The sequence below is a fragment of the Theobroma umbraticum genome, unplaced genomic scaffold (genome assembly GCF_002168275.2).
Source record: "Theobroma umbraticum cultivar Fairchild unplaced genomic scaffold, ASM216827v3 scaffold_147.0, whole genome shotgun sequence".
Taxonomy (NCBI): domain Eukaryota; kingdom Viridiplantae; phylum Streptophyta; class Magnoliopsida; order Malvales; family Malvaceae; genus Theobroma; species Theobroma umbraticum.
Window position 1 is genome coordinate 9,816,800 of NW_018397259.1, and position 17,684 is coordinate 9,834,483.

The following is a 17,684-nucleotide window of genomic DNA, read 5'->3' on the forward strand; positions in this document are numbered from 1 at the left end:
GTTGTCGACAGGTTCTGGGATATCAATGTTTTTGTGGGGGAATTGTCGGTCCTTCAGCGGGAATTGGTCGCATAAATATAAACTGATACATTGTCAAGAATCAGATGTCTTAAATCCTTCAAGTACTGTAAGAATTAGAAGTTTACATATAAATACATTTGTACATTGAAATGCCATCAAGCACCCACAATCGGCCACTGGAGAAACTATACTTTCTATATCTAAAATTATAATCACTATACAGAGAATTCAGGCACAGGTTATCTGTCTTCGCTTGGCGACCTTCTCCAGATTTTCAGAAACCGCTGCAGTTAAATTAGGATCCTCGAATCCAAGCTCAGCACCCAGCCTGCAATAGGATAAGATTAGAAACAGTCGACTCAAGCGAAGGGAAAGCAACAAAAGGGAAAATGGAAAAGGTTATGAGTTGGAGAAACATTTTTAGGGGATAATTAAGCTCAGCTATGCCGTTGTCTTTTCCCTTGGCCCCAATACTATCGCAAGACCAAATCCCCTAACTGAATATGCACTTATATCTAAAGGAAAGGTCAAGTGGGAAGGCTCATTCTTTTATCTCAGACTCCAATAAGATCAACATGAAATGATAACACAAAGACCAAGACAAAATTAAGGCTAAATTGACTTACTTTGGATCGAGCACCAATTTTTGGACCTCTTTAATAGCCGAACTAGCTGCATATAATGAGATCTTTCCCACCTGCTTTAACACAATGGGTGACGTTAGTAAACTCACTAGGACAAACAGGTCTAACATACCCGACTCAAATGATTTCAAAAGACTCAAGGAACTTGACAAGCACAGGGAAAGGAAAGCACTGACTACTTCTTGGACTATAAGCCTGACCTCCAAAATTTGAAGTTTTCCATCATGGTCATTTGGAAGACAGCGGATTTCTTCAGCCAATCTGACAGCCTCCCCCACACTTTCGGGAAATAAGAAGTCAAGTCCTAACTGAACAGTGGACTGAAAAATTCAATACAAGGAAATCAGTCAATTGAAGTATAACTATAAGCAAAATAATATACTTCTACACACCAGTGTTGAGTTTATCAAGCTTTTCCAATTCTGCCTACTAATTCAAAAAGGTAAAGATGCATTCAACAAATAAAATCTGGCAGCATTTTTTCTGTTTGGCCAGATTCCATAATGATGGACGACTCAAGGAAGAACTTAATTTGTTCAATAACTTCAAATTAGTTATTGCAAAGATTGGTCCCAAGTTTACAAATCATGAAACCATTCTTGTAAGCAATACCAGGCCAGAATCATCTCTCCCTCAGAAGAATAGACTCAAGGATTAGTTTCCACAGTAATGAACATCATTTTATCCAACAAGGTAAAAGACTATTACATTGGACATACTAGACGACATCAAATGTCACCTTATCTGCAGTATTTACAATAAAATCACAGAACTCATCCAAACATGGAAGGTTACTGATTAGAAGACCCACCTGGAGATTCCTCACTTGGAAAGGGCACCCAGCAGGGACAAAGACAGCTTGCCCCAATTGCTGTTCAAACGACCAAGGCACCACATCTGTTAATAAAAAAAAAACAACTTTTAACACTCAAAAATAAATATTATTATCTATTACATTAATGATTCAATTCTACCGATACAAAGAGAATATTGAAATTGTCACTGGCTTAAAATTACAATAAGGTTTTCTGAAAAAAATTGTGACCCCAACACCTATTTCATCTCCTAGAAAATTGGTCTCTAAACATTTTACAGTAGTAGGTTGTTATCTTATCCATCTTCTTCTGAGCAACCATGAGGGTTTCCTTCTTTTTTCTAGATGACTTGGTTGGCTTACAGAAATTTTGAAAATCACAGCAATATTTTCACTCAATTAGGAATAACACAATCAGAACCGTTCCTGGACAAATTGAATGCTAGTCTGTAAATATGCAACACTTCATCCATGTGCCACAAAAAAGGACAGTTAAACGAACTCCAAGACATACACTCTCTGAAATTGACATCAATTATCCTTACCAAATTCTTCCCTCAACTTTCTCTTATGATGCTCATTCAGGTAAACCACTTCATCATACAGAGGACATATCACCTGAAAATCAAAATAAAGAATCACCAACATGCACTTCTGCACAAGCAAATGTGTTAAAGTGAAGCTTCTACAACTAAGATCATAAACTTACAGAATCACTTATTACACTTTCAGGCTTCCCAGAATCCATCCAGTGCATATGCAAATACTCAATTAACTTTGGAACATCCTGTCGGCGAAAGACATCCCAACAAGCTCCTGCATGAGTCTTTCCCAGAACATCCCTTCTATCCCCATTTAACTGTTCAAAATCCACAGATTTCTCCCCAACCACAGTGGTTTCAGCTCCTTGATCATCCATTTTCTCATCCTCATGTACAGCAGATGTGCTCTCATATTCATCATTCATATCAGTTCCATCAAGTGATAAATCAGGTAACCCTTTCTCATCTGACCTTGTTTCAGGATCCCCCAAAGACTCATTTACCTCAGATTCCCCATTGGAATTTTGCATGTCCTCCATTTTTGTCTTCTGACCTTTAGCATTCACGTCACATGTATGTACCAACAAGTAAACCTGACAAACACCTCATCTTTCAGTTCATACACTTTACCACAGAATATACAGATTTAATTTTAATGCTTAAGAAAAAGAGTTAAAGGTTATTCAGACTTTGTTCATGAATCATTAATAATTGAATCCATTGTCTCTTTCATTTTAAGGATCTAAGATGGTATTACAAACATACAAGTTTTAATCTTGCATGTATACCTGAGTAATAGAGTAGAAATAGCAAAAGATAATGCAAAGAATGAAAGCCTAAATGCTATTCAAGCATTAATTTCCAGTATAGGACCCATAGATTTAATCCTTTGATGCACTTTAAGACATATAAGAACAATATACACATAGAAAGCTGCAGTTCCAAAGTATCCTTCTATTAAGAAAGCAAGCATCCGTAAACTAATATTGACCACAATAGTTAATGAAAAAAGAATTTCATTTTTTTTTAATTTATGCAATTAAATTAGTCAAGAATGGGGAAAAAGCAACTTACCATGTCACGCATTTTGAAATGGAGATTGGTTACTGAATCCCCTCTACCAAGTTCTTCATAGGTCCCATACGATATATAAATCTTAGGTCCTACATCATTTTGCAAGGAATAATGGGGCAATTTTGCAGCAACATTTAGAAGACCCAACCTGGAATGAATGTACTCAAGTAAAGGAAGTTTACTGATAAACTCAGGTCTCTGGTACATTAAAAACTCTTCAGAAGCACCGGGAGAAGGCCAATCTTTCAACTTCAACATTTCCAGCCAACCATTTTCATTATAACTTCCCTCCGTGTATCCTTTGATGAATTGACCGAGTTCAATATCAACCTGACAATATGTTAAATCAGACCCACAGCTATAAAAGCATGTAACACATTATATCAATTAAATTACTGAGAAATCAAGATCACACACGTATAAGCGGTAGCATTGAGAACGCACCTCAGACCAGTCTAAGCAATCTACTGCCTTTACCATTCTGCTCTCATCTTTTATTTTCTCATCCACATTCTCCTGAATTCCTCTCCGTATAGACACTGGATCCCAACTTGACATGGATGAGACATCACATACCTCCTTGACAATCACAGGTTCACCATTGCCCCAACGCTTTCTAAAATCTGCAATCCCTTCTGCTTTAAGATCTTGAGACGACGGAAAGTATAAAAGATTATCATCACTAGGCTCTCTGTCAGCAAATTGACAGAGTGTGGGATCATTTGATTCCGTCTTTTCTGAACTTTCAACATCATAAACCTTACAGCCACTAACCATTTCCTCAACATTCTTTACCAGTTTTGCAACCCAATTCATCTTAAAAATACGGTTTAAGTTCAATGAGTAATGACCACAGCCACCATACTCCATTGGAGGACATGGAATACCGTCATCACTGTTGGCTTTCCAGCCAGAGAACTTATCCAAGAAATTCAGTTTCAATTCAGATACTTCTCCCATAGCAGTTTCTTTGTCTAGAGTTCTCTCACCAGTCTCATTTCCTACATCTTCAACGCCACCTGAAGATGCTCTCCGAAGATCTTGACAGCAACGGAGGCAAAGATCATACGAGCAATTTGCACAATGCCGATGATAATCAATAATAGGTATCCTACAGAAATTGCTGCAAAAAGAGAAAGTTATGAACCATAAGCCCTTGGAACAACAGGAATGATTATGCGCTAGCCATACTTTCGCACATCTAATTAGTAAACCTCGTCAAAAGTACAGAAAAATCAACCTATTAAACTAACCACATTAAGTGAAACTAATTTAAAATAGCTAGTAAATGTTAGCTACCAGCACATCTGCTCATCTGCATTCACCTTTGCCCTAACAAGATCTATTGCAGTTCCTGAAAAACATATATAAATAACAATGGTTACCTAATCACATATATTCTCTGCAGAAACTTGAGTTCAAACACCATTTAATTAACAAGCATCTTACCATGAAGTCTTTTTTCCAATTCCACTTCAGAACACTGTTCCTGGTGGATCTTCTTAACAACAGGAAGCACCGAAGACAATAGACCATAGTGATACTGTAACTTGTCCAGGACAGGTATTTCCCGTATCCTTACCTGCACTCAGTGAAAGTAAATTATTCTTCAACAAAGTAGACAATTACACTGTACAAAAGTAGTGTATATTATTTAGATATGCAAACCCTTTAATTAGAGAAGAAAATACCTTTATCATGTTATCACCTCGTAAACATGCCTTACAATTACAGGAACCACGACATGCAGGACAAGCCTTCTCAATTTCTTCCAAAGGGATGTTTGAGTACCTGTAAGTGAAGTATAAATACTTGCTCACAAACTGAAATGTGGGCACGTTTACCTCAAAGTTCAACTCACCATGTAGAGATACAGCCATCACAATATCCTCTCTTATCGCACTTAAGGCACCAAGAAACTCTCTCTCTATCATTCTGCCGGCATTGATGGCAAGTTTTCCCGACGAACACTTCTTCAGAGGACTCTTCAGAGTCATCCTGTAAACCAACACATGAATATCTGCATCAGCAACATAAAATAGTGGGACAGAAAAGAATAGAAAAAAGTTGCAGAGGAATAATCATCATAAAGCATGAACTGAACCCAGCAATATATTGGAGAAAAGAATCATTACAATCTGATTATCAATTAACTATATTTGACCCATTCATTTGCTGTGACACCTAATAAGTTAGAATAGTGTTCTTTCCACTTTTTTTCTTATTGATACTAGCGATGCTATCGAAAGAGGCCCACCACAATTTACTATATGGGCAAGATGCCCCTTGTGAAGCATCCCCATTACTAAAGTTGCACATATTTATGCCATATCCTTTTAAGAGCAAAATTACACTCTAGAATGAATTCCACCCCCCAACCTTTTCAAGATCTCATGCACACAGGAAAAAAAACCTGCCATAACAAGAATAAAGACAATACTAATGCTACCAGATGCACCATGTACTTTGCAAGTTAACTCACCACTGTCATAGTAACATCATCATAGCTTCTCTGTGATCTGTTCCTAGATGAATCCGCAGCAGAAAAAGATTGTATCTTGTATGACCTCCAATTCTCTTCAAAAGGTGAGCCATCTCTTTGATAATCATCTTCCATCTTTACAGAATTACGTGCTGGGAAATTCCTCATAGCAGGTGTTTCGGGTGAATACTGAATTTGATTCTTTGAAACCTTCTCCTTATATTTCTTCCCAGAAACCGGAGGAGGATAGTCTTCGACTTTCCTACTTATAAGTGGCACATCAAAGTCATCACTCTTGTCTGCATACACCTCACTTTCCCCACCCAACTTCCTCTTTTTCTTAAGGCTAGCTCTCAATGCAGAATTGGCAGCCCTCCTTTTCGCCTGGATATAATGTTTTTCACAAACTGTTTTGTCTGGCATAGACATGGCAGTACACCTCCACTGCTTCCCGTCCGACCTTTTGCAACGCAAATCATCTGGAATCCCAACATTATCCTCACCATGCCCTGGGCCTGATCTTGGATGATCCATACCACTCACTTTGCAATCAAATTCAATAGCAGCAAAGCATGCCCAAATTCAACCTAAAAACAGTCAAACAAAATTTATAAAAAAGTACCTAGCAAGCTAGTTAAAAAAAAAATTTCAATCACCGCCATCATCAAGTACAAACATACAAAATATTTGAACCCCTTACTGGAATTTAACAATAATTCAAAAAAAAAAACAAAAACAAATTGAGCCAATCAGGAAGATAAAGAAGATTGGCATTGTATAATAAGTAAATAAACAAAGATAAGAAAGTAGAACCCAAACCATAAAAAATAGTAAAACAATGAAACAAAGAAGCAATCGTGTGAATTATCAAAGAAAACCCATAGTCCTAAACCCCAGAAGTAACTTCAAAAGACATGTAAAACAAAAAACAAAGAAGCAATCATGTGAATTATCAAAGAAACCCATATTCTTAAACCCCAGAAGTAACTTAAAAAAACAATGTAAAACAAAAACAAACCCCCGCCCCCCAAGAAATTGGGAAACAAAAAACCCACTATCAAAGAAGGCAGAGAAGTGAAGTACCTGAGGCTAGGGCTTTTGATTAGAGTAACAGGCAGAGAAAGATATACGCAAAGAAAAAGAAACTCAAGAAGCATATGTTAATGTATAAGAAGGCCAAAGGCCAAAGGAGACTCCGAGTTGGATCGCGCTGTTACTTGACTTCCCGTTTTACGCTTCTACTTTGGTCCCTTTTTAAGTTTTTTTTTTTTTTTTTGGCTTTTTTCTGGTTTATTTCAGACATCGCTGTGCGAAAGTTCACCGTCAACTAGTTTAACTAAACAACTGTTAAACTTCCGCCGTACCACAAGCCTCAAATCAAAGAATGCCGAAATTACCAAATCCCCCCGCCAATTTATTTTCCGACCACGGTTTTTTATTTTTTCAATTTAAAGAAAATTAATAAAGGATATAGTGTTTTTATTATATAATAAAAAAGAAAAATATACAATTGTAATTATCAAGCTCAAAATGCTAAATAAAACTCTCTACGTTTCTTTTTTTTTACGATAATAATGATAAAATTTTTTATTTGATGCATTTTATATTAAAATTTTGGAATTTCTTTTTATAATATAAATGTTTGACACTTTTTAATTTTGCAAATAAATGACATAATATCTAAAAAATCTTGAAAAAATATTTAAAAAATAAATAAATTCTTATTCTTTAATTATATTCAATTAAATCTTTATACTCTTATTTTGAATTAAATAAACTTTTATGATTAATGATTAATTAATTATTATTAATTCAAATGCTAATAGTAATTTTATGCCACTTGATGCTTTGGGACAACTCAATAAATTCAAAGGCCAAAACCAAAATAATTAAATGAGGTTTTTTATTAAAATTAAGAAAAAAAATTTCAAGCTTTGAAAAGCAAAATTCATATTTTTGATTTGATATATTCAAATATTTATTATGAAGTACCAAAAATATTTAATTATTATAATTATTTTATATTTTTAAATAATTAATATAAAATCCATAATTAAAATTTTTAATTTAAATAAATTAACTTTCATATAAAATAAATATAATATAATAATATTATATAAACTTTAAATTAAAGTGAAAAAGTCTACAAAAATAAAAATAATAGTACTTCATTGTTGAATGTGTATTGCAAATCATAAATGAAGCCTATGATTTTATAAAAATAATATCATAACAAACATCCTACGTATTCTTTGAAGAAAAATTAAAATTAAAAATAAATAAATGAGAGAAGAATGATTTAAAAATAGATGTTATAAATTGAAAAAAAAATAATTAATTTTATATATAAGAAATAAAATAGCTACTTAAATTTTTAAATACATCTTACCGTTAGTTAATTATAAATAAAAATATATATGAGAAAAAGTAGCTACTAGAGATCATTAAATATATTTTACCGTTAGTTGATTATAAATGAAAAAAAATATATAAGAAAAAATAGTAGTTAGAGATCGCTAAATACATAGTACTATTAATTGATTGAAAATAAGAAAAATAGTTAAGGATTAATAACATTTTAAGAATTGAGAAGTGATAAAAATATTTAAATTTATTAAGTATATAATTAGAGAAGTGAGAGAATATGTTATTTTATTAATTTTTTTACTTTTAATTTTTTATATATTTTTAATAAAAAATGAAATAATTAGTTCAAAATTAATAGGATATGAAAGTGAGAGAAAATGAATATTTATTAAGTATTAGAAAATAGGTAAATACTTTATTAATTATTTTAATTTATATATATATATTAATATAATTAATTACATTATTATTATAAAAATATAAAGCCTTTCCAAATTTGAGGCCTGAAGCCATTATTTTTGTGATCCAAAAGTCGACCTTGGTGATGCTAATATGATATATTGAAATGTGATAATGAACGATAATGTTATATAATGATATACTCATATAATACTTTTTATTTTTAACGTTAATGTTACATGATATAAAATGACCAATGATATTTTTTATTAATAAAAATTATTTAATTGTTAATTATAAAAATTTATTTAATATAAAATAAAAAATACATGAACTTAATTGAATATAATAAAAAAAATAAAAACTTATTTGATTTTCTTGAAAAGTTTATAAACTTGTTAAAGTATTAAGCCAAAATTATTTTATAGTATAGGATAAGTGATAGTGTTTAATTAAATGTTTAAAAGAATATTTCATTTTAGAACCCGAGCATTTGGCTCTTTAATTGGTACATGATCTCCTTACCTAAAGAGTAAGGTTCGAATCCCCCTCTTTTAATTATAAAAAAAAATAAAAAAAAAATGAAACGACTGCAAATTATGTTTTTTTAATATAAATTTGAGAAAGTTATCAATCAATGTTCCATCTATATGTACATTTATATGATGTATTAGTTTTCTCATTTATATTTAAGAATGATGATTTAGTTTTTAGTTGAAAAATGTAATTCATATGCTTTCTTTCTTGTTGGAAAATTGTTGCATTCAAAGATATTATTACATTTAGAAATATTTTCAATCTAAAAAAAATTGTACATTAAAAATTGAATTTGCTCTTACATATTCCATTATTCATTTAATAAATGCATGATTGATATTGAAAATTACATTTATAGTTTCAAAATTAATATTTCACATTTAATTTTGAAAATGAAGGAAAAATTTACATTGTAATTTATTCATTTCATCTAGAAAATAATTAAAAAAAGAAAAACTAAACTTGATCAGATGCCCTTGAAACATAATAATTCAGAAAAACCTATAATTATCAAACACGTATGCACCGTAATGTCGATGAATCCAAAACCTAATTGTAAGAACAAAAAATCTTTAAGAACTGTTTCGAAATTAATTAGATTTTGAAGGGACGTAAGTGCAATTATTGTAATCTTCAAATTTCAATTTAGACACATTGATTATTGAACTTTTTCTCTTCCCTTTTTGGTTTATATAATTTTCCCTTTATTTTAATCATTTTCTTTTAAGGGTTAACTCTATCTATACTTCTTATGATTTTAGCCATTTTTACGTAACATTTAATAATTTTTTTCTAATTAGCATCTAATGAATTTTTTCTTTCAATTAACACCTTATAAATGATTTTTACTTTTGCAAAAAGTCAATTTATTTATTCATATTTAAGGGTAATTTTATAATTTTATTACACAAAATTAATAACTTAACCCCCTTTAGTTCATGAAGTTATCTATTGAATGCTAATTGAGAAAAATGATATCTAAAAAATAGTATTACGAAAAAAAATTACAGGGGTACATATGAAATAAATAAAACTATAAGAGGTATAAGTGAAATTTGTCATTCTTTGAAAAAAAAATGAAAAGGGTAAGATCCAAACTTCCAATCCCTACAGCCAAACACCTCCTTCAGAACTACCTTATATTTCTTTAACATTTTCTCACTCAGAAAAAAAGAAAAAAAAAAAACACCATTCCTCGAGTCTTAAATTTCTCACAAATCTGATACCAATATATAAATTCTCAGCTCAAAATCTAAATCCGCGAGACAAACACAGAGGAGAAGAGAAGATAAAGAAAATGGCGACGATGGCGAGAGCAAGCTCTGGCCTCGCGTACCCGGAGCGATTCTACGCGGCGGCTTCCTACGCTGGCTTCGACGGATCTCCCAGTTCCAACAACAAAGACATCAGCTCCAGGTTCTCCAACGACGTCGCTTTGATCCTCTACGCATTGTACCAGCAGGTAAACTTCACCATTCTCAATTCCCTCTCTCTATATTCATTGGATCCAGCCTTCTCCGATGCGACAGCGATTTGTTTTTTTTTTTTGCTGATTTCTCTTTATTTTTATTGCATTTTGCAGCAATGTTACGTTTATTTGATTTCAGCTAACGATTTCGTATATTCAATTGCTTTTGTATATAATTCGTATGTTTTTGGGAGCTTTTTGAGTGTAATTTAGGTGGATCTGGTTTTACACTCTGAAATTAAAGCAATTCGAATGTTGATCTCTTAATTAAATCGAATAATTATTTATTTATTTGAAATAGGAAGAATCATGTGTCGTTACCTTACTAATTTTCCACGTTATTATGTGATTTACAGGCTACTGTAGGTCCTTGTAATGTTCCGAAACCGAGTTCGTGGAGTCCTGTGGAACAAAGCAAATGGAAAAGGTCTGCAAGCTCATTTGCTGCTGCCGTGTAATTTTAATTTCTGGTGCTTCTTCTTGTTCTATGTTGCTGGTTAATTTGATATATATGTGTGCGTGTGTGTTTATGCTTGGCTATTTTGGTTTGGTAATCCATGTGCTCAAATGCGGGGTTGATGATAGGAACTTTGATTCGGGGAGATGTGAATGGATCGTTTCCGATATTAGGGTCCAGTTACATGTGTAGTTTGGACATTTTTTAGTTGTTTCAATAGTTGGTGATGCCTGCACACTGTTCTGCATAGTTTGTATTGCTCAATTAGTGGAGAAAATTATGGAGAAGCACTTCTGTGTAGTTTATATCCGTGTGGTCTAGGTTGGTCCAATTTCCATCTTCCGTATATGCAAGCTTTCATATATGTATAAAACAAGGATTTAGGTGGTCAAAAGCAATTAATTATAGGTCAGATGGATGTTGTATATGATATTTTCTTTTATTTTTCTTTTTTCCTTTTTGATAAGTGTCCTTCTCTGCTTTTTATTGTTAATGCAGCTGGCAGCAGCTTGGAAACATGGTTTCTACAGAGGCTATGCGTCTCTTTGTGAAAATATTGGAGGTATAGGCCAATGACATTTTCCGGACTTTTGGTATGTATATGAATCAATTTGGTTTTATATAATTATTTACTATTTTATTCCTTGTTCTTTGAGTTCTTGTTCAGGAAGAAGAACCAGGATGGTATTCAAGGGCATCTAACTCTGTTTCGGAGCCTGTTATAGATGTACAAATGAATGTAAGTAAGCTTTTATTTCCGCAGTTTTGGTTGTGTGTTTTTACCATTTCCCATGGTCTGTTATTTTCACTGTTTTGATTGGGGGTATTTTACCATTTCAAGGGCATCTAAGTATGTTTCAGAGCTTGTTCTCAACTTTTAAACAAGTTTTACACCATAATTTTCAGATACTTCAATTTGATTTTTCATTTGGTGTATGTACTGTTCTCTTATCAGTCTGTACTCAAAATTTGAAGGAGAGAAGCCAAGTTGCTTAATCGGAGGTGACTTTTTGTTCCTTGTACTCACTTTTACCTTCTCAACTTGTTTGCATGTTCATAGCATAATTCAAAAGTTGAGCCTATCACCGAGAATGGGAATTCTTTTGCTGAGACAAAGACCATTTCTGCTGAAAATGGAAGCCTGATGGAAACTCAGGACAAAGATGTTGTATCAGAAGGCCTTGGTTCTGTTGTTGTATATGATCAATGGATTGCACCTCCAATAACTGGTCAGCCTCCTAAAGCCCGATATGAGGTATTGACATCTCTCTCATTTAAATGCCGGTCCTTTCTTCTTCATCTTGCCCTTTTACCTCACCCAAAGAACTTTTGCTCTTGTTTGCCAGCATGGAGCAGCAGTTGTTCAGGATAAGATGTATATATTTGGTGGAAACCACAATGGTCGTTACCTAAGTGACCTTCATGTAAGTAAATTATTTACCTCAACATGCAACACACATGCTTTATGCCATGTCGTTATTTTTGTAATATCACAATACAATTCAGTATGCTGTATGATTTTAGACGTCAAATGAAGTATTACTAAATTGTAATTCTCAGTTTCCAGGCCATTGCTGGAAAACTCTAATCTAATTCTGTAGTCTTAATGAGCCTTAGATTCTTGTTTGTATACTCATGCATCAGTATAACTATACATGGTAGCTTTCCCCCTAATCTGAGGATTGATACAGGTTCTAGATTTGAGAAGTTGGACTTGGTCAAAGATTGATGCTAAGGTTGGACCTGAGTCAGTGGAATCGCCATCTCCAGTGAACATAGCCCCATGCGCTGGTCATTCATTGGTTAGTAGAGAACTGAGTTTCTTTTTGTTTCCCTTTGACTTCTCAGAAGCAAAGTTCTCTAATGAAAAATATGCACATTTCTCTGGTATTTGTTTGCTGAAAATTCTTGTATTGATGCTAATTGTCTTTCTACAGTTATATTATTTAACTCTCTCTCTCTCCCTTCTATTTTTCCCCATAGATACCTTGGGAGAACAAGCTTCTTTCAATTGCTGGCCATACAAAGGATCCTTCTGAAACTATCCACGGTACTTGTTTCCACCCCGTATAACAATTTTCAATAAGTTGAGGGTTCTATTGTTCTTTTGCCTCCTTTCTTTTTGATGGTTTATTTTATTGGTCTGTATGCTTATGGCAGTGAAGGCATTTGATATGCAAACTGGTACATGGTCAATGTTAAAGACTTATGGCAAAGCACCGGTATTTATCTGTTCTTCCTCTTAACTACCTCTCTTTCCCCTGTATCAACCCAAAAATATCAACAACCTAAATTTAGATAATTTTACGGGGTTCATGGTTTGTGCTTTTGTTCACAAAAGAATTAGGCCAGGCTTTGGTTTTTCAATGTCTCTTAAATAGCAGCTGCTGGTGGGATTGATCTTCCTTGTTCTGTTGAATATGGTAATTAAGAAACTGAAAACCTAATACATAAATGTTGATTGCTGGGCAATGTTTAGCTGAAAATTTTTAAACATATTGGTATGCTTGAATATGGCTGGAGCTAAAACTTGTTAAGGCAAAATTGCCGATTGCATGTGTGCTTATATATGCTCATTCCCCATTATTTTCCCCATGGTAGCTTCTATGATTTTCCTGAATATGTTCCCCCAACATTGTTATGAGTTTTTTCCCCCCTAACTTATGTGATTACCTTGCAGGTCTCTCGCGGAGGTCAATCTGTGACCCTTGTTGGAACAACCTTAGTGATATTTGGTGGACAGGATGCAAAGCGAACACTCTTGAATGATCTATATATACTTGATCTCGAAACTATGACCTGGGATGAAATTGATGCTGTGTAAGATTACTTTTTGGCAATTTTATTCTTTCACTATCCCTTCAGACATGTTAGTCGATGTCTGAATTCTTTTGTTAAGGATGTGGTGCAGTCCTTCTATAGCCTTTAACACTTAGATTGTAATTGAAATCACATTTGCTGCATTCCAAATCTGAAGAGCTGGCTTTGAACTAGGGTGTTGTTGCATGCACAATCAGCCTTCTCCATTGTTAATTTTATCCTTATTAAGGTTCAATTATCATACCAGATTTCAATCTAGTTCACAAGATTTGCCTGTGATCAAAATTGAATTAATAACCTGATTGCATTTGGACATTTATGAAGTAAAAGACTCATATAATACTTATATTGCACTTTATTTTGAGTAACCCCTCATACCCAATCATGTTATAGATTGGAAGAGTGTCATTTTAAATTTATTTTCCTTGGTAACTTTTAATATTTGTTTATCTTCATTGTCATGCAGGGGGGTACCTCCATCACCAAGATCTGATCATGCTGCGGCGGTACATGCAGAGCGTTACCTTCTTATTTTTGGTGGGGGCTCACATGCTACTTGCTTCAATGATTTGCATGTCCTTGATTTGCAAGCTGTAAGATAATTGCTCTTTTGGGTTTTTGCATTTTGCATGTACTTGTATGAGGAATCAGTATCTCTATCTTTAATGTATTTGGATTTGTAGATGGAATGGTCAAGACCCACACAACAAGGTGAGATACCAACTCCTAGAGCTGGTCATGCAGGTGTGACAGTTGGGGAGAACTGGTTTATTGCTGGCGGTGGAGACAATAAAAGCGGTAAATGACTCACTTCAAAAATCAAATAGAAGATTTTTATTATTGTTCCTTGGACCTAGACCCCCCAGTACATGCTTAGTTTTGGTGTTATTGAACTGTCAGTTTGGTATGAAGATTAGAAACAGCTAGGTGGGATCTGTTGGTTGTGTGAAAAAGAATACTTTTATTACAACTGCTTAATGTTTATTGTTTGTCCTATTCTCTTCTTGCAGGGGCATCAGAAACTGTCGTCCTTAATATGTCCACCCTCGTATGGTCAGTTGTGACATCAGTTCAAGGACGTGTTCCTCTTGCTAGTGAGGTATTTTACATTTTACAGATGCTTGTTGCCTTTAAAATGCTACCCATGCGGCAATCTCTATTTGGATTGCATAATCATATGCATATTGGTATTTGTATGTATAAGAAATGCTGTAATGTTAAAACTTCTGTGTGTCAATTCAACAAGAGATGATAGAAAGATGCATGTAAATAAAGTGGACTTTCTGCATATGACGTTGTGCTTCTTTGTAATTACTATGATCATTTGACTGGATTGTCTTTAATAACTTTTCATCATGTTCATTCTTATCAATTAACTTCATCATCTTCATCGGTTTAAACTTAATAAATCGTTCCATGGAAATAGTTGAAACTTTGGAAGCTCTGTATCTCTTCAAGAGGAATGTCAATACTTTATTAAGTCATGGAGAAAAGAGGTTCTTTTTTTTTATCTTTTTTTGTATGTAACACTCACGTGTTAACATTGAACAATTTATATAGTTCTGGTCTATCAGTCTTTATAAATAGCAGATAACTTCTGCTCCAGTGATTGAAGTTGTGAAATTACTATCTGCTGGTCTATTATTGCAGGGCTTGAGTCTGGTTGTGGGCTCCTTCAATGGTGAAGATATACTTATATCTTTTGGAGGATATAATGGGCGTTACAACAGTGAGGTACAAACAATTCTAGCCTCTTCTGTATATGAGTTTATGTTTTTGTTTGATCTTTTATGTTTTGCTGCTAGGTTAATGTTCTTAAGCCAAGTCACAAGTCAACCTTGCAATCAAAGATAATGGAGGCTCCTGTTCCTGATAGTGTTTCTGCAGTGCATAATGCCACAAATCCTACCAGAGATTTGGAGTCTGAGTTTGAAGTTGGTCAAGAAGGAAAAATACGAGAAATTGTTATGGATAATGTTGACTCGGAGCCCATGGTATGTAATATTTTGATATTGCATTTACCATTCAATTCCATTTAAGTTCATTGAAAATCTGCTGGCTGAAATCTTCTGTTATAAAGTACATGCGTGCTTTACATATGTCTTGAATGCTTTCGTTGTATGTGTCTGATATAATGGATTTAATATATATACTTCATAACATTCATATTACTTTTGACCTCTGCAGAACTTTTATCTATTCTTGAGGTTGCCACTTTGTAGTGAATTATTAGTTTATTTATAAGTTATTTACTCTTTTACATACAGATTGTCATATTTGCCAATTTATTTCTTCTGCTTAAGTTTAGAGTGTGTGCAGAAATCCAAAGGTGAGGAGACCAGTGAGCGTGTTATAGCAACACTCAAGGCGGAGAAGGAAGAGCTGGAATCATCACTCAACAAGGAGAAGTTGCAGTCTCTCCAGCTAAAGCAAGAACTAGCAGAAGCTGAGGCTCGAAACACAGACTTGTACAAGGTAATTTCTTGTTTGGCAACAGTGGTGTGTATTAGGTTAGACTTGTTTCTCACTAAAATTTTTCTATATCTTAGGAGCTCCAATCTGTACGTGGTCAACTAGCTGCCGAGCAGTCAAGATGTTTCAAATTGGAGGTATGTTCAAATCAAGAGAACAAAGTTATTGCTTATAATGGAATATTATCTGTTTTTTTGCAATGGATTCTCCCTTTTGAATGGGCATTCAAACTCTGATTTCCTTTAATGCAACCATTCTCCAACGCTGTAAAATGAGAATTTAAAAGCAGGTAAGGTTCACAAATACATCATGGTGCATTCCAGTTGAATTCGAAATATGCTCGAACTTAATTTTTAGTATGAATTTATTTGGAAGATAGGGTGTCACGGTTTACTTCACGATCATGCGTTTATGCAGACTGTTTTAATTACTACTGTTAAGAGTTAGTTTATACAAGGGCTAGTCCGACTCTAACCGTTGTCTAATCCTCTCGAATCAACAGGTTGATGTTGCAGAGCTGCGGCAGAAGCTTCAGACGATGGAAACACTACAAAAGGAACTCGAACTTCTGCAGCGACAAAAAGCTGCATCTGAACAAGCCGCCTTAAATGCAAAGAGGCAGGGCTCAGGTGGCGTATGGGGTTGGCTTTCAGGAAGCCCTCCACAAAACGCTGCTGACGATGCCTGATGCCTGAAAATTCAATCGAAAGCCCTAATTAAATAGTGATCGCTAGATTTATTCTCATTGATAAAATTTTTGGGTCAAAATATTTTTTTTTTATTTACTTAACCAAGGTTCTTTCTTCGATGGGAAATAAGATATCTAGTTTAGGCTTGAATGGGAGACCCCTCCCGGCGTTTTTGCATGAATACATATGTCTCGTAGATTATAGTTTCAGTTTATTATACAGTTTACATATGGCTGTTGGTGCAATACATTTTTCTGTTTACCAAAATTCTTATCAGAATTTGTATTCAAAGAGTATGGTACTTGAGTGAAAAAGCATATAGGGTTCTATTGTTTGCCAGCAAATTTTGTGAGGATATGGTTTGATGTGATATTAATTCGAGAGAATTTGATCATGTTTGGTATTATGTACTACTACTAGGGAATATCAACGGGGAGTTTGACATTTTCAATATGGCTGTTCACTGGAATATTTTGAGACTTCTTTCTTAATCTTTTGAATTGAATTTAAAAAGTTACTTGAGTTATGTATGGGTTAAAAATGATTTCGTGCCTTTACTTTAAATTTTAATAATAATATATATTTTATTTAATAAAAAAAAGAAGTTAAGTTGATTGGATAAAATTTTAAACTCTCTCTTATATTTTTTATGGCTTATCGGTGGATTTCATTTATATTTTGTTGGTGGTATCGTAGTCTTTACTTAATCTTTCTCTCTCGGATTCAAGGGGATCGAATTTGTGACTTGTTGGATATAAAATTGAGATTCAGAATTACCTTTGAATCATTTGAACTGGAATTGTGTCTTTGACCCATCGTTGTATCTGTTTTTGTCTAAGGTATTTGATGTAATTGGAGCCCTAGCCCAGTATTCTAATAGAACCAAAATAAATAACAG

At 33.8% G+C, this 17,684-nt stretch overlaps 2 protein-coding genes across 3 annotated transcripts; one reads left to right on the forward strand and one right to left on the reverse strand.

Annotated features, from left to right (window-relative positions):
* Positions 1–40: 40 nt before the first annotated feature.
* LOC110415064 (JmjC domain protein JMJ24) lies at positions 41–6,895 on the reverse strand. Of its 2 annotated transcripts, none has more exons than XM_021426544.2 (14): positions 6,661–6,895; positions 5,578–6,164; positions 4,957–5,093; positions 4,787–4,886; positions 4,545–4,677; positions 4,395–4,449; positions 3,540–4,218; positions 3,096–3,425; positions 2,189–2,614; positions 2,025–2,097; positions 1,477–1,562; positions 842–985; positions 648–718; positions 41–349 (listed from the first exon to the last, which is right to left on the reverse strand). In XM_021426544.2, the coding sequence occupies exons 2-14, from the start codon at positions 6,109–6,111 to the stop codon at positions 250–252; spliced, it is 2,868 nt and encodes a 955-aa protein (XP_021282219.1). In that variant the 5' UTR covers positions 6,112–6,164; positions 6,661–6,895; the 3' UTR covers positions 41–249. The 2 variants fall into 2 exon arrangements, with proteins under 2 accessions (XP_021282219.1, XP_021282220.1); XM_021426545.2 differs by having other exon boundaries at positions 44–349; positions 866–985; positions 6,661–6,893.
* A 3,107-nt stretch (positions 6,896–10,002) lies between these two features.
* Positions 10,003–17,239, forward strand: LOC110414865 (acyl-CoA-binding domain-containing protein 4). Its single transcript, XM_021426273.1, has 18 exons — positions 10,003–10,342; positions 10,705–10,775; positions 11,304–11,367; positions 11,473–11,544; positions 11,866–12,060; positions 12,152–12,229; positions 12,497–12,607; positions 12,789–12,855; positions 12,966–13,027; positions 13,486–13,625; positions 14,092–14,218; positions 14,309–14,423; positions 14,636–14,724; positions 15,276–15,359; positions 15,431–15,619; positions 15,945–16,100; positions 16,175–16,234; positions 16,600–17,239. The coding sequence occupies exons 1-18, from the start codon at positions 10,178–10,180 to the stop codon at positions 16,783–16,785; spliced, it is 2,031 nt and encodes a 676-aa protein (XP_021281948.1). The 5' UTR covers positions 10,003–10,177; the 3' UTR covers positions 16,786–17,239.
* Positions 17,240–17,684: the final 445 nt, after the last annotated feature.

Bases quoted from the DNA above. Each gene is read 5' to 3' on its own strand.
- LOC110415064 (XM_021426544.2), bottom strand. From the start codon at position 6,111: ATGGATCATCCAAGATCAGGCCCAGGGCATGGTGAGGATAATGTTGGG. The intron at 4,219-4,394 runs GTAGCTAACATT...CTCTTTTTGCAG, and splicing joins GCAGATGAGCAGATGTGCTG to CAATTTCTGTAGGATACCTA. The intron at 3,426-3,539 runs GTGCGTTCTCAA...ACATATTGTCAG, and splicing joins ATTGCTTAGACTGGTCTGAG to GTTGATATTGAACTCGGTCA.
- LOC110414865 (XM_021426273.1), top strand. From the start codon at position 10,178: ATGGCGACGATGGCGAGAGCAAGCTCTGGCCTCGCGTACCCGGAGCGA. The intron at 12,061-12,151 runs GTATTGACATCT...CTTGTTTGCCAG, and splicing joins CTCCTAAAGCCCGATATGAG to CATGGAGCAGCAGTTGTTCA. The intron at 13,626-14,091 runs GTAAGATTACTT...ATTGTCATGCAG, and splicing joins TGGGATGAAATTGATGCTGT to GGGGGTACCTCCATCACCAA.